The 18142-nt window shown below is 41.8% G+C and overlaps 1 protein-coding gene across 1 annotated transcript in view; it reads left to right on the top strand.

Moving 5' to 3' along the window:
- The first annotated feature begins 300 nt into the window (after positions 1–300).
- BBS4 (Bardet-Biedl syndrome 4) overlaps positions 301–18142 on the top strand; it is a 57112-nt gene continuing 39270 nt past the window's right edge. Inside the window, exons 1-5 of the mRNA XM_056572792.1 lie at positions 301–501; positions 2636–2681; positions 5570–5649; positions 5939–6002; positions 8873–8984. Of these exons, the coding sequence (XP_056428767.1) occupies positions 478–501; positions 2636–2681; positions 5570–5649; positions 5939–6002; positions 8873–8984 (326 nt within the window). The 5' untranslated portion in view covers positions 301–477. The remainder of the gene's footprint in view (positions 502–2635; positions 2682–5569; positions 5650–5938; positions 6003–8872; positions 8985–18142) is intronic.

Raw genomic sequence — 18142 nt, 5'->3', positions numbered from 1 at the left:
GCTTTTTCTATATCGCCAGAGGGATATGCTGCCAGACAACATGCGTATGTAAAGGGGGCCTAATTTGTTATGACCCCCTCTACCTCTAGGCCCCATAGCAGCTGCAATGGCTTCTACAGCTATAGTTACACCCATGACTGGGAATATTTTAAATCTTCTGGGCTTTGTCTATGCAGCTGCATATGGGAGCTATAGCATCTGGGGCTCCATCACACACCAGTGCACTCAGTCTCACATAAGAGTTTAGCCTAAATCATAAAGCAGCACATACATTTCGCTTGTGTTTCCCACTAAGTAACAAACAGAAGCCTTTAGGACAGAAACTTCTATGACCGTGCGAAAGGCATTCAAGACTAGAGCGGAACACGATTTCACAGCCTCGTTTCCGGGGGGGATCCGAGCAAGGGATGTAATCGCCGGAAGTGATGTAAATCTTGTTGTCTTGGAAACTAAGCCGCTACTTTATCCTGTCAAGTGATGGCGGAGGACGGCCAGGCCACGGTAATACACGGCAGTAACGGCCGCTGTGGGTCGGTAGTGTGAGGCAGGTAGAATAACTGCGTGCTGCCGCCTACGTGCCCGCTTATTTCCGGCGCATTGGCTGGCAATTCATCTGCTCGTATGTGTGGTATGGCTGGTCGGGGTATTGGTGATGGGTAAACAGAAGTAAAGTATGCGGCTGATGCCCCGCAGTCTCGCCCCCTGCTGGGTGGGGAGGTGTAAGAGGTAGGATGAGGTTGAGGTGACTTGTGAGTGTTCAGGGTATGGGATATGCGCATGCGCGGCTTAGTGTAAGGGTATTACTATGGGCAGAGCTGGGCAAAGAGCAGGGCAATGCAAGTGCAAGGAAACATTGAATTTACTTACATATATTTATTTATGTTTTGTTTTTTTGTGGCTACATCTTCAGGCTATTGCAGCGTTTTAAAGCTGAGGATATACATACATAAGTCTACATTTCCAAGGAATCAGCCTACTGAATGATAGATCATATATCATGGTTTTCAACGTGTCAGATGAATTGTTCCACTAAGACAGCATTTTCTAATGATGTGTCTCCAGCTGTTGCAAAGCTAAAACTTGCAGCATGTCTGGATAGCTAAAGGCTGTCAAGGCATTCTGGGAGTTGTAGTTTTGCAACAGCTGGAGGCACACTGGTTGGCTAACACTGCTCTAAGAGATAAGCTACTGCCATAGGGCTCTGAGTAGAGAAAGAGGTGTGTGTCTGGTAGCGGCATATTAACTTATCAATACAATGAAGACCACCCCTTATTCTGATCAGATTTTCTGTGGCTAGTTTCCATTTCCACCATACATTATACATACTGCCAGGATCGGCCCTACATTGGGTCCCGCTGGGTTACAGAGGCGTCACATTGCCGCCCAATTAGATTTTTGACCCCTTTGCAACCCATGACGAACCTAGTCAGTCATGGTGCCGCTCAGGGTATATGGAGAGGGCTTCTGACTCGAGCCCGCTCTATACCCGGTGACCCCCAGCTGTCTTCAGTAGCTGGCGTTTGTCGCAGCCAGCTATTAACCCTTTAGATTGCCACTGTCAAAGCTGACAGTGGTGTCTAAAGGTAGCTTTAAATCAAGCCTGGTGGTCTAGCATTTCCCTTTTAGACCCAGGCAGCACAGTGTCTTGGGCCGGCCCTGCTTACTGCCCATGTTTTTTGACCAAAAGTGTCCAAAGTATTGAGCCCTGTACTATACCAAACACTGTGTGAACCATTAGGCTGAGTTTTCACACAGTTTTTATTTCTGGTGTTTTTTGGAAAACTGTCACTGCAGTTTTTCAGCCAAAGTCAGCAGTGGATCCAGTAGGAAGGAGAAGTCTTAGTCCTTCTTACATAGTTACATAGTTAGTACGGTCGAAAAAAGACATATGTCCATCAAGTTCAACCAGGGAATTAAGGGGTAGGGGTGTGGCGCGATATTGGGGAAGGGATGAGATTTTATATTTCTTCATAAGCATTAATCTTATTTTGTTCCAGGAATGTATCTAATTCTTTTATATTTCCCATTCCTTTTGTATACACTTTTGGCTTTGGCTCAAAAACTGCAGTGGAAGTTTTCTAAAAAAAAAAAAAAAAAAAAAAAAAAAAAACACCAGAAAAAACCTGTGTGGAAACCTAGCCTTACAATGCTGCACTGATGCCATTGCCTTGTTTCCCATTTGAAGTGTTAGCCAATGGGTGGGTGGATCTCTATATAGTGTAAACCAGATTACTGATGTGTAATTCTCCTTTTAAATACTTTTGGCATGTCATTGAAACATGTCAGAAGTTTTAATAGGTGGAGGTCTTAAAACCTGGACTGCCATCCCACTGAAGTCTCAGATTTTCTATAGATCCCATATTTAGACAGCACTCAGTTGAGCGATGGTCTCCCAGGGGAATTGGCCCCCAGACTCCACCAATAAAAAAAAAAACTATGTAAAATGGGTGAGTTCCTTTCTTTAGCTGATGGGATAAAGGGACATAAATATGTTGTTCTCTTTGAAAAATTTGGCAGTTTTCACATGCCTGCATTGTAGAGCCAGCTACCTCACTGACCTCCATGTTCTCAGGAGGAGTACTGTCAGTATAAGCCTCTAGTGTGAAATCATCTATTAACTCTCTTTATTTTACAGGTCCTTTCTGAGACTTCAAACTTGAGAAAACCACGTGTTAAAAAAGGTGGCGGCTTCATGTTATTTCTTTTGTAATGTCACATAATGTTTGCTGTACTTTTACAGCCACAATGTAAAAGTTCATAGTAACATAGTAATATAGTTCATAAGGTTGAAAAAAGAAATGAGACAAAAAGAAAAACCACACAGGTGCCTAGTGCATTATCCCAAGATAGCAGTAAAACATGGAAAAGATGGTTAGTATTGTTCTCACCTTGAGCGCAATGAATATGCGCATATCACCCCGAAGCAAGGGGTACAAACGAGTAGAGGTATCCGATGGGTGCTGCGAAGCCGTAGGGAGGTGGACGCCAGTGCAGGAATGTCCTCAGTGCATACAGTCAGATAGGTAAAAATCCCTCTTTAGGCGCTGCTTCTCCCAATGGATACACTCGAGTCAGGTAGTCGATTAAAAGATGAATTTTATTTAAACCAATGACGCGTTTCGGATAATAACCCTTCCTCATATTGGTGTAACTTATACAAACAACAGACTGGTATATATGCATATAATAAAAGCACCAACAATTTGGGCTGGTGAGGTCATAGGGGAGGGGAAAGACAGGTGATGTAAGTCACGTAATAGAGATGGGCCGAACCAATATATGCAATATTCTAATAATATCAGTAATAAAATGATGAAAATGTATCCATTGGGAGAAGCAGCGCCTAAAGAGGGATTTTTTTTAACCTATCTGAAGGTTGAAAAAAGACCATCAAGTTCAACCTATAAAAAGGCAAAAAAACTCATCTTAGAGGTAAAAATTCCTTCCCGACTCCAAATATGGCAGTCAGAATAAATCCCTGGATCAATGTTCTGTCCCTATAAATCTAATATCCATAACCTGTAATGTTATTATTCTCCAAAAATGCATCCAGACCCCTTTTAAATTATTTTACAGAGTTCACCATGACCACCTCCTCAGGCAGAGAATTCCACAGTCTCACTGCTCTTACAGTAAAGAACCCCTGTCTGTGCTGGTGTGGAAACCTTCTTTCCTCTAAATGTAGAAGATGCCCCCTTGTTATACAGTCCTGGGTATAAATAGATCATGGGAGAGATCTCTGTACGGCCCCCTGATATATTTATACATAGTTATTAGGTCGCCCCTAAGCCTTCTTTTTTTCTAAACCAAATAACCCTAATTCTGATAATCTTTCTGGGTACTGTAATCCTCCCATTCCCCGTATTACCCTGGTTGCCCGTCTTTGAACCCTCTCCAGCTCCACTATATCTTTCTTGTACACTGGTGCCCAGTACTGTACACAGTATTCTATGTGTGGTCTGACTACTGATTTGTACAGTGGTAGAATTATTTCCTTGTCGTGGGCATCTATGCCCCTATTGATGCACCCCATGATTTTATTAGCCTTGGCAACAGCTGCCTGACACTGGTCACTACAGCTAAGTTTACTATTAACTAAGACCCTTAAGTCCTTTTCCACGTCAGTCGTCCCAAGTGTTCTCCCATTCCATTTTTCTTCCCCATGTGCATTACTTTACATTTATCAGTGTTGAACCTCATCTGTCACTTCCCTGCCCAAACCTTGAACCTATCCAGATCCATTTGTAACAGTGCAACCTTTTTGCTATTTATATAGTTAAAGAACATTTTGGGGTTAGTTTTACACTCTTTGGCAATTAGTCTGTCTCTATTTTTTCGCCTTTATCTCTTTTTTATTTTTTTTACATATATTACATTTTTCTCTATAACTTTTTAATGCTTCCTCACTGCCATCCTGTTTTAGTAGTTTTAAATGCTTTATTTTTGTCATTTATTGCCCCCTTAACATTTTTGTTCATCCATATTGGTTTTCTTTTATTCCCATAAGGTATATACAACTTACAGTGAGAATTTAAGATACTTTTAAAAGTCTCCCATTTAGTGTCAGTATTCTTGTTTTTGGGGACATTATCCCAATTTATATTGTTAAGGGCTTCTCTGAGTTGATCAAACTTTGCCTTTCTAAAGTTCATTGTTTTTGTGGCCCCTCGAGAGGTTCCCTTATTGAAGAAAAAGCTATTATGTATTATATTATGATCACTATTTCCTAGCTATCCTTCTACTTGCACATTAGTTACTCTGTCAGGTCTGTTGGTTAATAGTAAGTCTAGTAGGGCGCCCCCCTCGGGCTGTTTTACCCACTCTGTTATACCCACTTTTATTGGTGAGATTTCTGGCATTAGTCAACATGCAATTCAAAGGTGTGTGTTTTTTCTTCCTATGAAGCCTATCCCTATTATGTATTCTAACCCTTCCCTCCTCTCCACCCGGGCCTACCTTTTTTTTTCTGTCTTTTTCTTAAACTGAATAGTAACATATAGATCGCTACATGTTGCACTGTGTGGTATTGCACGATCTCCAGAACTGAGCTCCAACTCGCTTGTGTTGAATGGTGCTGTACGCGGCTATCTCTGGTGGTTTCATAGACAATGAATGGAGTGCAATGGAGCAACAGGCTGCTGTTTGATGTGCAGTACTCTCTCCTGGACAATAACCCTGCCCCCTTCAGCCAGTAACTCTGCCCGAAGGGTATCGGCCAGAGCGAACTAGAGCATTGCACATACAGCAGCATCAGCCACCTCCATTGCACATTTGAAGAAATGACCATAATAGAAACAAGATGAATATCTCCTGAACGGCTGCACCTATTTTTACCTGTTCAGCAGCATTAGAAACAGGGTCACCCCCATTACGGTATCTACCTGTATATTAAGGTTGGTGCAGGTGACCCTGCTGTCAGTTTATTTTTCCCAGACCAATGGTCTCTTCAAATTTTACAATAATTTACCTGTAAAATGTTGTAAATATATTGTGCAAAAAAAAAAAAATGGAGACTTCCATATAAACATAAATTGTGCCTTGTGTAACTGTTGTCATAAATAATTTGCAGCTCCAGACCTTCCTATCTTGGAAAGACGAAACTGGCTTATTCATCTGCACTATGTCCATAAAGATTATGAGGCTTGCAAGGTGAGTTGTCATGGATTCTACTATGCAGCCTAATTTACTTTAAGTTTCTGTTTACGCTAGTATCAAGTGTCGTATTTTTAGTGGTTAGAATAGCGTGATCTGCTGCACTTGTCTATCCAGTTAGAAAAGGTGGAATGAGGGATTTGTCAAACAAACCATGATGATGAAGAAAAATAATATATATCTCCTGTGAGACTAGTGTGAACAGAGCCATGATCCTGTAGACCAGTGATTGCCATGAAGGGATGATGATACTAATGGACTTTATATTAATAATATATGTTTCCAGGCTGTGATTAAGGAACAGCTCCAGGCTACAGACGGTGTGTGTGAATATGCAGTCTATGTACAAGGTAAGAAGGAACACGCGTTACGTAAATATTCCAGCCATTCTTTAGAATGTTCATTTCTTTAACAGTAGATTTACTCTTTGGATGCAGAATATATGTTAAATTAGGGCTGGGCGGTATGTCCAAATATGTGTATCACAGTATTTTTTTTACTTACGGCGGTTCCACGGTATATAACGGTATTTTCACCCCCCCTAAATCATGTGACCCGCCAGCGTTGTCTTCCCCTGTCCCCAGCGTGCGGCCGAGGTGGGTGAGTTAAAAGTTTATTTTCTGTATCCTTTGCAGCCCGGGTATAGGGATACAGCGTACAGCAGTGGTCTCTAACCTGCGGACCTCCAGCTGTTGCAAAACTACAACTCCCAGCATGCCCGGACAGCCGTTGGCTGTCCGGGCATGCTGGGAGTTGTAGTTTTGCAACAGCTGGAGGTCCGCAGGTTGGAGACACTGGCGTACAGTGAGTTCCGGCGGCCCCCAACAAAGAGGAGGAGGGCAGTGCTTGACTTCTGTGAGTAGTACCTCGCTGGGCTGATCATTAATTGGGGGTGGGCGCAGAACAGCGCTGGCGGGTAACATAGTTACATAGTTATTACGGTCGAAAAAAGACATATGTCCATCAAGTTCAACCAGGGAATTAAGGGGTAGGGGTGCGGCGCGATATTGGGGAAGGGATGAGATTTTATATTTCTTCATAAGCATTAATGTTGTTTTGTTCCAGGAATGTATCTAATCCTGTTTTAAAGCTGTTAATTGTTCCTGCTGTGACCAGTTCCTGAGGTAGACCGTTCCATAAATTCACAGTCCTCACGGTAAAGAAGGCGTGTCGCCCCTTGAGACTAAACTTTTTCTTCTCCAGACGGAGGGAGTGCCCCCTCGTCCTTTGGGGGGGTTTAACCTGGAACAGTTTTTCTCCATATTTTTTGTATGGGCCATTAATATACTTATATACGTTTATCATATCCCCCCTTAAACGTCTCTTCTCAAGACTAAACAATTGTAGCTCCTTTAATCGCTCCTCATAGCTAAGATGTTCCATGCCCCATATTAGTTTAGTCGCGCGTCTCTGCACCCTTTCCAACTCCGCAGTGTCCCTTTTATGGACAGGTGCCCAAAACTGAACAGCATATTCCAGGTGAGGCCGTACCAATGCTTTATAAAGGGGGAGTATTATGTCCCTGTCCCTCGAGTCCATGCCTCTTTTGATACATGACAATATCCTGCCGGCTTTGGAAGCAGCAGCCTGACATTGCATGCTATTCTGTAGTCTGTGATCTACAAATACACCCAGATCCTTCTCTACCAGTGACTCTGCCAGTTTAATCCCCCCTAAGACATACGATGCATGCAGGTTATTAGTACCCAGATGCATAACTTTACATTTATCCACATTGAACCTCATTTGCCAAGTGGATGCCCAGACACTTAGTCTATCCAAGTAATCTTGTAACCTATACACATCCTCTATAGACTGTACCGTGCTACAAAGCTTGGTGTCATCTGCAAAGATAGAAACAGAGCTGTTAATACCATCCTCTATATCATTGATAAATAAATTAAACAACAGCGGGCCCAGTACTGAACCTTGGGGTACACCACTAATTACCGGGGACCAATCAGAGTACGAATCATTGACCACCACTCTCTGGGTACGATCCATGAGCCAGTGTTCAATCCAGTTACAAACTAAAATTTCCAAACCCAAAGACCTTAACTTACCTGTCAGACGTCTATGAGGGACAGTATCAAACGCTTTAGCAAAATCCAGAAACACTATATCCACAGCCATTCCTCTGTCAAGGCTTCTACTCACCTCTTCATAAAAGCAAATTAGATTGGTTTGACAACTTCTATCCTTAGTAAACCCATGCTGGTTATCACTTATAATACAATTATCCCCTATGTATTCCTGTATGTAATCCCTTATAAGTCCTTCAAACAATTTACCCACAATGCACGTTAAACTTACCGGTCTATAGTTTCCTGGGGAAGACCTAGAGCCCTTTTTGAAGATTGGCACCACATTCGCCTTGCGCCAGTCCCTTGGCACAATACCAGACACCAGAGAATCTCTAAATATCATGACAGGGGTACAGATATTACTGAACTTACCTCTCTAAGAACTCTTGGGTGTAGTCCATCCGGTCCTGGGGATTTGCTTACATTTATATCACTTAACTTACCTTGTACCATCTCTACATTAAGCCAGTTCAGTACATTACATGATGTGTTACCAGCACTGACCTAACATAGGGTTAGTTCCCCGATGTGAGGACAGCGCTGTGCTAGGCTGATAATACATTCCTGAGGGGGAGGGGCAATACCAGTATTGCGGTATGGGGGAAAATTCATATCGTGCAGCCCAAAAAATTCTGTATTCGGTATGAACCGGTATACCGCCCAGCCCTATGTTAAATGCTGTTTATGTAATGCACTAATGTAGCAGTTAACCCTCTTCATGCTTCTATCCCTGGCTGGGTTCACACTACGATTTGGCTTTACGGGGACTGGATCCGGCTGGGGGAGTCAAAACCAAGCGCTCCAGTATCCCAGCCAGACCCGTCCCGTATGTAATGCATTTCAATGAGCCGACCAGAGTCAAACGCTGACTCCGGTCGGCTCATTTTTGCCCTGTATCCAGATTTGTGACTGGACCTAAAACCGCAGTATACCGGATCCGGTCCCCGTATAGCCAAAACGTAGTGTGTACCCAGCCTAAGATTTCACTATAGTAACAGTCACTTTTTGTGTTTGTTTGCTTATGCACCTGTGCATTTTTTAAGGCTTGTTAACTTTACCTATATGTATATGAACCGTAAGTAAAAGTACTTGGGTTATTATTGTAACAATCTCATACTAATATTTTTTCTTTCTAGCATTGATCCTAAGATTAGTGGGGAAAATCCAGGAATCTCTCGAACTTTTCCAAACATGTGCAATCTTAAATCCAACCAGTTCGGACAACCTGAAACAAGTAGCTCGATCTCTGTAAGATTCTTGAAATTGTACCTTCACATGATGATTTGTAGAACCCATATTTTGTTTGCTGTGCTAGCTTTAAAGGGGTACTCCGGTGGAAAACATTTGTTTTTTTAACTCTACTGGTGCCAGAAAGTTAAACAGATTTGTAAGTTACTTCTATTTAACCCCTTAACGACGCAGGACGTAAATGTACATCCTGGTGAGCTGGTACTTAACGCACCAGGACGTACATTTACGTCCTAAGCATAACCGTGAGCATCAGAGCGATGCCCGGATCATATGCGGCAGGTCCTGGTTGCTGATTGCAGCCAGGGACCCGCCGGTAATGGTGGGCATCTGCGAATCCCGCGGATGTCCGCCATTAACCCCTCAGATGCCGTGATCAATACAGATCACGGCATCTGCAGCATCGCGGTCGCTAAAATGGATGATCGCCCGCAGCGCTGCCGCGGCGATCCGATCATCCAGCACGGCAGACTGAGGTCCCCTCACTTGCCTCCCCGGCGTCTTCTGCTCTGATCTGCCTTCTCGCAGACCAGAGCAGAAGATGACCGATAACACTGATCAGTGCTATGTCCTATACATAGCAATGAACAGTATTAGCAATCGAGTGATTGCTTTAAATAGTCCCCTATGGGGACTATTAAAGTGTAAAAATAAAAGTAAAAAATAAAGTAAAAAATAAAAAACATGCGAAAAATCCCCTCCCCAATAAAAACGTTAATTGTCCCATTTTCCCAGTTTCACCCCCAAAAAGTGTTAAAAAAATATTTTATATACATATTTGGTATCGCTGCGTGCGTAAATATCTGAACTATTAAAATAAAATGTTTAAGGGGTATTCCAGGCAAAAACTTTTTTTAAATATATCAACTGGCTCCGGAAAGTTAAACAGATTTGTAAATTACTTCTATTAAAAAATCTTAATCCTTCCAATAGTTATTAGCTTCTGAAGTTTTCTGTCTAACTGCTCAATGATGATGTCATTTCTCGGGAGCTGTGCATGATGGGAGAATATCCCCATAGGAACTGCACAGCTCCCGGGATGTGAATCATCAGAGAGCAGTTAGACAGAAAACAACAACTTAACTTCAGAAGCTAATAACTATTGGAAGGATTAAGATTTTTTAATCGAAGTAATTTACAAATCTGTTTAACTTTCTAGAGCCAGTTGATATATAAAAAAAAGGTTTGGCCTGGAATACCCCTTTAATGATACCGTATGGTGAACGGCATGAACGTAAAAAAAAAAAATAAAAGTCCAAAATAGCTTCTTTTTTTATAACATTTTATTCTAAAAGAAAATTTATACAAAATAGATTAAAAGTTTTATATAACAAATATGGTATCAATAAAAAGTACAGATCACGGCGCAAAAAATGAGCCCTCATACCGCCGCTTATAGAAAAAAATGAAAAAGTTATAGGTTTTCAAAATAGGGGGATTTTAAACGTACTAATTTGGTTAAAAAGCGCAACCGTAATAGAAAAGTATGTTATCATGGGTATCATTTTAATCATATTGACCCAAAGAATAAAGAACAAAATTGCGGTTTTCTTTTTAATTTCCCCACACAAATAGTATTTTTTTGGTTGCGCCATACATTTTATGGTAAAGTGAGTGATGGCCTTACAACAGACAACTGGTTGCGCAAAATACAAGCCCTCATACTAGTCTGTGGAGGAAAATATAAAAGAGTTATGATTTTTTGAAGGCGGGGAGGAAAAAACGAAAGCGTAAAAATAAAATTGTCTGAGTCCTTAATGGGGTACTCCCACCCTAGACATCTTATCCCCTATCCAAAGGATAGGGGATAAGATGTCTGATCGCGCCCCCTCCCATAGACTTGCATAGAGGGGACGGGGCGTGATGTCACACGGGGGCGGAGTCCTGACGTCACGGACTTCCAATACCGTGGTCGCGACCCAGACCAACTAGCGCTTCCGGACAAGAAACAGGTGGGTACCGCATGCAACATTGCGGGGGTCTCCAGCGGCGGGACCCCCGCGATCAGACATCTTATCCCCTATCCTTTGGATAGGGTATAAGATGTCTAGGGTGGGAGTACCCCTTTAAGGCCCAAATGGGCTGAGTCCTTAAGGGGTTAAAAATCTTTATCCTTTCAGTACTTATTAGCATAGGTTTGCTATGGGGATTTTCTCCTGCTCTGGACAGTCCCTGATACGGGCATCAGGTATCAGCAGAGAGCACTGTGGACAAGACAAAAAAGAAATTCAAAAAGAAAAGAATTTCCTCTGTAGCATACAGCTGCTAAAAAGTACTGGAAGGGTAAAGATTTTTTAATAGAAGAAATTTAGAAATCTGTTTAACTATCTGGCACCAGTTGATTAAAAAAAAAATGCTTTCCCCCGGAGTACCCCTTTATTGTCCACATTAACCCCTTAATTGTGCAGCATCTTTTTGTTTTTGCATACTTATTTTTCCCTTCTTGTCTTTTAAAATCCATGTTGTGTGCAGGACCAATTGTACTTTGTATTACACCTTTTTATTTTACCGCAAAATGTGTGAAGAAGCAAAAAAAAAAAAAATTACTTTTGGGGTAATATTGGCAAAAAACACTTCCATTATGCAACTTTATGGTCTATTCACACGTACAGTATTCTGCGCAGATTTCAGTGTAAACTAAATGGCTGAACACAGCTTCAAATCCTGCGCATCAAATCTGTGTAGAATACTGTATGTGTGAATAGACCCTTAAGGGGGTTTTGTTTCTATGCAGTGCACTTTACAGTTAAAGGGGTATTCCAGGCCAAAACTTTTTTTTATATATCAACTGGCTCCGGAAAGTTAAACAGATTTGTAAATTACTTCTATTAAAAAATCTTAATTTAACATGGTATATGACGTGACCAAAAATCAGCAATTCTGAACTTTTTCTGTGTTTTTGTTTTTTTACGTCGACACCATTCGCTGTGCTGTTTTATTAATATTATATTTATGTTTATTTTTGTTTTATTTGAAAAATGGAAAGGGGGGGGGGGGTGATTCAAACTATTAATGGGGGAGGAGTTATTTACATATATTACATTTTCTATTATTTTTTACACTATAAGCTGCAATCGTTGCAGTCTCATAAATGTTGGTGTAATATGTGTTTTTGTTTGGTATGCAGCATTAACACGTGACTTGTTATCACTTCTAAGACATAATAGAATGGCCTAGACTCTTCATTACTAAAATGGGAAAATTTTCTGGCCATGCTCTGTGACCTGTCCAGACGTGATTATTTAGGGGGAAACTGAGCTGTGAACATCATCTATTGTGTAGATGATCTGTTATCTATACACTGGTGTTTCCTTTTACTGTAATCCTGTTTGTGATGATAAGGAGGACACTGCTGGAAAACGATCTTTCTCAATTGGCTCCATTGGTCCGTGGATATATGCTGCTGTCACTAGGAGGCTTGACACTAGGCAACAAGAAAAGTTGGTCCCTCCCAGCAGGATATACCCGCCTACAGGCACCTGAGCTAATCAGTTTTAGGCAAATGCCCTGGGGGGTCCTGAGAACCCCCTGAACCCATTCCCCCCCCCCCCAATCGTCGGTCTGTGGCGATTCCGGGTCATACAGGTCTCCGGTGACCCGGAAAATAAAGGGGATCGGGAGTGTCCAAGACACCCACAATCACCCTGAAGGGATAGGAGTGAGGTGGCAGGGGTGCCGCCCCTCCTATCCCTGCTCTTGGTTGGTCAGAAGCGACCGACCAATAGCAGATCGGGGGGCGGGGGGGGTTAAAGTTTGGTTCCCCCGTTCTGCCCACCCACTGTAGTGCGGGCAGAACAGGGGAACTGTCCTGTGACCGGCGCCGGAGGTCCACTTACAATGACGTGCGTCTGGCTCCCTGGTGCAGACTACGGAAGCCGGTGAGTTGCCTAGCAACATCTGGAGGGCTACATTTTGGAGACCACTATACAGTGGTTTCTAAACTGTAGCCCTTCAGATGTTCCAAAACTACAACTCTCAGCATGCCCAGACAGCTGTTTAAGCATGCTGGGATTTGTAGTTTTGCAACATCTGGAGGACCACAGTTTGGAGATCACTGTGCAGTGATTTCTAAACCGTGGCCCTCTATATCTTGCAAAACTACAACTCCCAGCATGCCCGAACAGCAAACGGCTGTCTCGCCATGCTGGTAGTTGTAGTTACGTACTGCCAGTTGTTGTATAACTACATCTCCCAGCATTCCCTTCGGTGGTCAGTACATGCTGGGAGTTGTAGTTTTGCAACAGCTGGAGGCAGACTGGTTGGAAAATACGGTGTTAGATAACAGAACTTAACTGAAGGTTCTCCAACCAGTGTGCCTCCAGCTGTTGCAAAAGTACAACTCCCAACATGCACAGTTTGTCAGTGCATGTTGGGAGTTGTAGTTTTGCAAACGCTGGAGGTTTGGAGACCTGTCGTATTTCGAGGAAACAGTTTAGGGCCACAAATGGCGTATTTCCGTACTCGGGAGAAATTGCGTTACAAATTCTGGGGGCTTTTTCTCCTTTTACCCCTTATGTAAATGAAAAGTTGGGGTCTACACCAGCCTTAGTGTAAATTTTTTTATTTTTTTTACACTAACATGCTGGTGTTGCCCCATACTTTTTTATTTTCACAAGAGGTAAAAGACCCCCAAAATTTGTAACGCAATTTCTCCTGAGTACGGAAATACCCCATATATGAGCGTAAAATGCTCTGCGGACGCACAACAAGGCTCAGGAGTGAGAGCACACCATGTACATTAGAGGCCTAAATTGGAGATTTGCACAGGGGTGGCTGATTTTACAGCGGTTCTGACATAAACGCAAAAAAATAAATACCCACGCGTGACCCCCATTTTGGAAAATACACCCCTCACAGAACGTAACAAGGGGTATAGTGAGCCTTAATTTTTTTTTTTTTTTTTTTTTTTTACTAAAATGCTGGTGTTACCCTAAATTTTTCATTTTCACAAGTGAAATAGGAAAAAAAAGCCTCCCAAAATTTGTAACCCCATTTCTTCTGAGTGAGAACATACCCCATATGTGGATGTAAAGTGCTCTGCGGGCAAACTACAATGCTCAGAAGAGAAGGAGCGCCATTGGGCTTTTGGCAAGAAAACTTGTCCAGAATTGAAGGCCATGTGTGTTTTACAAAGCCCTCCCCCCACCCACATGTGACCCCATTTTGGAAACTACACCCCGCATTTCTGCCACACAGGTGTGTCGACAGATTTTTGGAACAGTGGTCTGTGAAAGTGAAAAAATTTTTTTTTTATTTGCTCAGCCCACTGTTCCAAAGACCTGTCAAACGCCATAGGGGTGTAAATGCTCACTGCACTCCTTATTACATTCTGTGAGGGGTGTAGTTTCCAAAATGGGGTCACATGTGGGGGGGGGGTCCACAGTTCTGGCACCACGGGGGGCTATGTAAACGCACAAGGCCCCCCAACCAAATTATCTCTCCAAAAGCTCAATAGCGCTCCTTCTCTCCTGAGCATTGTAATGCACCAGCAGAGCACTTGACGTCCACAAATTTTTGGGGGCTTTTTCTCCTATTATCCCTTGTAAAAATTAAAACTTTGGGGAAAAAACAGCATTTTAGTAAAAATTTTTTTTCTAAAACATAACCTTTAATGTCTACTCAAATAAAGTCTTGTGAGAACACCTCCAGTGTTAAACATATCCATGTTTCAACAATTAAATGTGGGCACAGTCACGCCAACATTTTACCATTTCCTATTGCAAATAATAGATATCAGACAAATAATCCTACTGATAGTTACATAGTTAGTACGGTCGAAAAAAGACATATGTCCATCAGGTTCAACCAGGGAATTAAGTGGTAGGGGTGTGGCGCGATATTGGGGAAGGGATGGGATTTTATATTTCTTCATAAGCATTAATGTTATTTTGTTCCAGGAATGTATCTAATCCTGTTTTAAAGCTGTTAATTTTTCCTGCTGTGACCAGTTCCTGAGGTAGACTGTTCCATAAGTTCACAGTTCTCATGGTAAAGAAGGCGTGTCGCCCCTTGAGACTAAACTTTTTCTTCTCCAGTCGGAGGGAGTGCCCCCTCGTCCTTTGGGGGGGTTTAACCTGGAACAGTTTTTCTCCATATTTTTTGTATGGGCCATTAATATACTTATATACGTTTATCATATCCCCCCTTAAACGTCTCTTCTCAAGACTAAACAATTGTAACTCCTTTAATCGCTCCTCATAGCTAAGATGTTCCATGCCCCATATTAGTTTAGTCGCGCGTCTCTGCACCCTTTCCATCTCCACAGTGTCCCTTTTATGGACTGGTGCCAAAAACTGAACAGCATATTCCAGGTGAGGCCGGACCAATGCTTTATATAGGGGGAGTATTATGTCCCTGTCCCTTGAGTCCATGCCTCTTTTGATACATGACAATATCCTGCCGGCTTTGGAAGCAGCAGCCTGACATTGGATGCTATTCTGTAGTCTGTGATCTACAAGTACACCCAGATCCTTCTCTACCAGTGACTCTGCCAGTTTAATCCCCCCTAAGACATACGACGCATGCAGGTTATTAGTACCCAGATGCATAACTTTACATTTATCCACATTGAACCTCATTTGCCAAGTGGATGCCCAGACACTTAGTTTATCCAAGTCATCGTGTAACTTATGCACATCCTCTATAGACTGTACCGTGCTACAAAGCCTGGTGTCATCTGCAAAGATAGAAACAGAGCTGTTAATACCATCCTCTATATCATTGATAAATAAATTAAACAACAGCGGGCCCAGTACTGAACCTTGGGGTACACCACTAATTACCGGGGACCAATCAGAGTACGAATCATTGACCACCACTCTCTGGGTACGATCCATGAGCCAGTGTTCAATCCAGTTACAAACTAAAATTTCCAAACCCAAAGACCTTAACTTACCTGTCAGACGTCTATGAGGGACAGTATCAAACGCTTTAGCAAAATCCAGAAACACTATATCCACAGCCATTCCTCTGTCAAGGCTTCTACTCACCTCTTCATAAAAGCAAATTAGATTGGTTTGACAACTTCTATCCTTAGTAAACCCATGCTGGCTATCACTTATAATACAATTATCCCCTATGTATTCCTGTATGTAATCCTTTATAAGTCCTTCAAACAATTTACCCACAATGCACGTTAAACTTACCGGTCGATAGTTTCCTGGGGAAGAACTAGAGCCCTTTTTGTAGATTGGCACCACATTCGCCTTGCGCCAGTCCCTTGGCACAATAGCAGACACCAGAGAATCTCTAAATATCATGAACAGGGGTACAGATATTACTGAACTTACCTCTCTAAGAACTCTTGGGTGCAATCCATCTGGCCCTGGGGATTTGCTTACATTTATATCACTTAACTTACCTTGTACCATCTCTACATTAAGCCAGTTCAGTACATTACATGTGTTACCAGCACTGACCTGGCCAATGTCAGCTCCTTTTTCCATAGTGTATACAGAACTAAAGAACCCATTCAGTAGCTCCGCTTTCTCTTGATCGCCTGTGACAACCTCCCCATTATCATTATTAAGGGGTCCTACATGCTCTGTCCTTGGTTTTTTTGCATTTATATATCTAAAAAAATATTTAGGATTAGTTTTGCTTTCTTTGGCCACCTGTCTCTCGTTTTGAATTTTTGCTGTTTTTTTTTTTTTGAAAACTTTGTTTATTAAAGATTTTCATTTTATAAGTGGCAAATAGGTAATACAAAATGTACAATCAACAACATGAGCAGAGAAAAGCGAGTAAACATCACTCACAAAAATTGCAATCACTGTAGTACAGTTAGAAGAACATGACTGTCAAGCAAAAAAAAAAAACCTTGCAACAGAGCCCAATTGGGATAGATATCAAGATAATCAAGTAACCAGAAAACAATCAAAATATTATGTTAGAATGTAAAAGCGCTAACAATATCAGGTAAAGGCTAGTAATCGGCACTCTCAGAAGCGACCTTCTCAGACGCCCAGCAAGAGCGACATGAGCCAATCAGAACATGGGTCATTCTGACGTCACTCTAGTATGAAAGCCTACCGATCATTAAATTTTTGCTGTTTTTATTACATTTTTACAGATTTTATTAAGCTCCTTGTACTGTTTAAATGTTATCGCTGACCCATCAGATTTGAATTTTTTGAAGGCTATTTTTTTGTTGTTTATTGCTCTTTTAACATCATTTGTCAGCCATGTAGGATTTAGTTTTAATCGTTTATATTTGTTCCCCTTTGGTATATATTTAGCTGTATAGTTATTTAGAGTTGATTTAAAGATGTCCCATTTACCTTCTGTATCAGTATTTGAGAACACCTCCCCCCAGTCTATGTCCTGTAGTGCAGCCCTCAGCCCAGGGAAATTTGCCTTTTTAAAGTTATATGTTTTTGTCTTCCCCGCCTGTCTTTGTTTTCTACATTTTAAATCAAAAGTAACTATATTGTGGTCGCTATTACCAAGGTTTTCCCGCACAGTTACATTACCAACCAGCTCTGCATTGTTGGAAATGATCAGATCCAACAAGGCATCACTTCTTGTTGGGTCCTCCACAAACTGGCCCATAAAATTATCCTGCAATAAATTTAGGAATTGTCGCCCCTTTGTAGTTTTAGCCAACCCCGGACCCCAATCTATATCTGGATAGTTAAAATCTCCCATTATTACCACTGTACCTGCCCGGGCGGCCCTCTCTATTTGTTTATGAAGACGAACTTCATAAAAGAACAAGTTTGTGGACCAGAATAAATCAACCCGGGGACTGTTTTCACATACCTTTTAAATATGTCCACTCACACTTATCTAGTAATTACAAGTAGAGGTTACACATCAGTGAGCAACCAAGTGGAAAAATCCACTGGTATTACGATGCAGATGTCATACATAGAAACAAGTACCCAGCGCGTTTCTGCTGCAGTTGCGTGGCGTTTTCAGGGGTAATTCACACACTGTATAGTATATAAATATGATGTAGATGTTTGCTCAAATATTACAAGAGATTCGTGCAACCACAGCAAACTATGCAACAGAAAGAAAATCATTTTTTATATATAGGAAAGAAAATCTGCGGCATGTCTGGAGTAGCAGCCATTGATATCAGGACAGCATTATATCAAACCCCTGTTATTGGTGACATCTCGCCTTTCCACTCCAGGAACCTGTAGAGAGAAATA

Source organism: Hyla sarda, chromosome 4 (assembly GCF_029499605.1).
Source record: "Hyla sarda isolate aHylSar1 chromosome 4, aHylSar1.hap1, whole genome shotgun sequence".
NCBI lineage: Eukaryota > Metazoa > Chordata > Amphibia > Anura > Hylidae > Hyla > Hyla sarda.
Note: the sequence above shows the minus strand (reverse complement) of the source record. Positions and strands in the feature narration are given on the sequence as shown.